Source organism: Poecilia reticulata, linkage group LG7 (assembly GCF_000633615.1).
Source record: "Poecilia reticulata strain Guanapo linkage group LG7, Guppy_female_1.0+MT, whole genome shotgun sequence".
Classification (NCBI taxonomy): domain Eukaryota; kingdom Metazoa; phylum Chordata; class Actinopteri; order Cyprinodontiformes; family Poeciliidae; genus Poecilia; species Poecilia reticulata.
In genome coordinates this window covers 18085241-18088405 of record NC_024337.1, presented here as the reverse complement: position 1 = coordinate 18088405, position 3165 = coordinate 18085241, and the positions used below count along the sequence as shown (strand labels likewise).

General features: G+C 38.8%; 1 protein-coding gene across 1 annotated transcript in view; it reads right to left on the bottom strand.

Annotated features, from left to right (window-relative positions):
• Window positions 1-1954: 1954 nt before the first annotated feature.
• Window positions 1955-3165, bottom strand: part of nt5dc2 (5'-nucleotidase domain containing 2) — a 16123-nt gene continuing 14912 nt past the window's right edge. The window contains exon 14 of the mRNA XM_008414318.2: window positions 1955-3059. Coding sequence (XP_008412540.1) covers window positions 2798-3059 — 262 coding nt within the window. The 3' untranslated portion in view covers window positions 1955-2797. The remainder of the gene's footprint in view (window positions 3060-3165) is intronic.

Below are 3165 nucleotides of genomic sequence, written 5' to 3'. Positions count from 1 at the left end.
TGTGTAGTGTAGAGTATAAAAACCAATGAATCGTTATGATTCTTTGTTTTTGAATCGTAATAACCGTGTGTTTGAACAGTACTTAATATTCTCATGACTATTTTAGAAAATAAAAAGGTCATTGAGATAAAACTCTTATGTCAGGTGAGTTGCCAGAAATAATTTGCATGCATCCAGCTCAGCAGCCTGACAAGGCATCTCTATGGAGAGCTAAAATGAAGGGATGAACACTGAATGGTTGTTTCTAAATGGGGTCAAAATCGGAACTTCGATCCAAAATGGCTGACTTCCTTTCATACTTGCTCTATCACATTAATTGTAAATTCTGAGCGTCTTAGGGAGGTCTACAAGTGTACCAAATTTTAAGTCTTTACAATAAAGTAAGCGAATAGGAAAGGGTCTTTTGAACTTTGCTAGGTGGCGCAGTTGAGCCGTTTCTTTTGCGATTTTTGCAAAGACCTTAAAATACGTACTTTTGACACGGGCTGTATGCATCCACAAAGTTTGGTGAGTTTTTGAATATSATAAAGCCCCCAAAAAGCAAATTCATTTGGCACAAGAATCATAATAAACAGCACTATTTCAATAGGCCTTCGCAGCGCTTAGCTGCTCGGGCCTAATTAATACTAATGGCTAACACCTGGATTTGAAAGATTGTACCACATTGATAGAGGAGGAAGGATACAACAAAAAGAGAATTCCATTTTGTTTCTGAAGTACACAAGGTCTGATTTTTTTCAGGAACAAGAAAAATTTATTTGAGTAATATTTTGTAACTTACATTTCATTGAATATTTCAAAATTAAATAGTTTATCATACATTTTTCATTAATTAAGAGGCAACACTTAGATGGTATCTCCCACCAGCAATGTTGTCACTTCCTTTAATCATTTCTGTTCAATTAATCATGTTTATTTGTATASCACAGATAATGAACTTAACATTTAATATCCTGTAAATTTGAAATATTGCAGAAGTACAATGAAAATAGGCTTAATGAAAAGTAAGCATAGCAACTTGAAGGATAAAGTTACTTTTTAAAAACATGTTTGTGAATAAAACGACTGAAAGTTTCTGCTGCCACCGAGGATCAGACAAATGATTATCCAAAGAGACATGGAGATATATTTTATTATTGATTAATTGAAAAATGTTTGGTAATTCTTTGCCTTTTAAACCAAAGAACACCGGTAGTGGCATGCTGAGGGTTTTGTTAAGAGCCACATGCTCTTAAGCAGTAAATGTAACTACTTATTTTTTATTAACGACTATCAAAACATCTTATCCTTAAATAAAAATTCTGCAGCTTTAAGTAATCTTGTACCACATTTCGTTGACACGTCAACTGTAGCCCTACAGCGCCCTCCAGTGGACTCAGTGAGGAGGTTTCCTCTATGAGTGAGAAGTGTCCAGTGGAAGATCTATATTACCATACCATACCATACCAACTTTATTTATAAAGCACTTTAAAACAACCACAGCTGATACAAAGTGCTGTACATTAAAACACAGCATAATAAAAAAAATAAAAAACTCTTACAGTTTAAAAACAAAAACATACACTCTAAAACTAGATCCCACAGGAGTTAAAAGCCAAGTAAAAATATTACTTACACAGAGATCCTGAACAGATGGTACTTAGCTGATTCATTGCAATAACGATACATTTGCGATATATTGTGCAGACCTAATTTATCTGCAGGTTTGTAGAGGTTCTATATTTTTGGTAGTTTATGAAATATTGTTTGCAAGGCAGTTTATGACTACCAAGTTACCAACTAGTCTCAAAAGTATACACGATGACTGAAAATATCGATAAATATTCAAAAAATTAATTGGTGTGTGAAACATCTTGACGTGCTTTTACATCCTAAGCCAAGCTTTCGGAACCTTCCGTGGTCGGTATGAAAATAACTACGATAAAATKCGGATGAAAGTACACATAAACCACTCTGTTAGCTGTATGCGTTTATTGATAACTCCCATCACAACAAATCTCACACTGCATCAAAACAAAAAGAGCAACAGGAAGTGCACAGTTGGTTCCAGAACGGCGGGACAGCGCGACAAAAGAGAGTTGGACCCAGACCTGTGTGGTTGTTTTGGTTAAATTAGCAGCAGCAGCTCCTTTAGGTTAGTAACAGCACAGCCTTCGCTCAGAAACATTTCACTCACCCAGCGCTAAAGTGAGACTTAGCAGTAGTACTCTGCCTCTGCCGTCGTCTTCAGGTAGGCGGCTGGAATCAAATGAATTTCAGACGGAGAYTACGTGGGCAACGAACRGACGCTGTGCTGCCTAGCAACCAACCGACCAATCAGATTAAAGAAATCACAATCCATATGCAAATCACTAAACGGTTAGTTTCCACTCCATGCGCCACTGAATATGTTCAACACAGTGAGGTATTTTGTTCATTACTGCGCCTGTAATTACACGAAGAGCACAGCACGTTGGGGTTAATAAGGTAAACACAGAATTATAAAAGATTTTAGTCCTTTATTTGTTGTAGTTTGTGCGATGCAGCTTAGTATTAAACAGCTTCCCCTTTCTCACCAATCCTRTCAATCTTGTACCACATTTCATTGACACGTCAACTGTAGCCCTACAGCGCCCTCCAGTGGACTCAGTGAGGAGGTTTCCTCTATGAGTGAGCMGTGTCCAGTGGAAGGCTTTGTGCAGCACCTTCTTGGATAAAAACAGACCCTGTTAAAAGGAACTAAATGCTCCGACTATCTCAAGTGTTTGCCACTTTGACCTAAAATGTGTCCAAAGAGTCAGTGGGGAGAGCACAGCTCTCATCGAATGCTGGCCATGTCATCCAGGTGGGGCGTCTTCAAGCAGCCGGTGCACAGCTGATCCATCCACAGGGGGGCTTCGTGCTGGAGGGGCGTGCGGCGGGGGTAGAAGGTGTACGAGGGGTCGTAGTTCAGCAGGCAGCTGAGAGAMGCCATGTAGATGTCTGAGAATCKGCTGAGGCGTCTGGAGAAGTAGGTGGGGTTGTGGCATGTTCTGAAGATGCTGCCAAACTGAGGGTTAAACAGGTTCTTCGTCATCACCCTGAGGGATACAAATTTGTAAGAGAAGTTAATACAAATACATACTTATACTCTCCTTTAAAGACATTTCCTACTTGTTTATCTTTTTAATAGGGCGTGTGATTAAT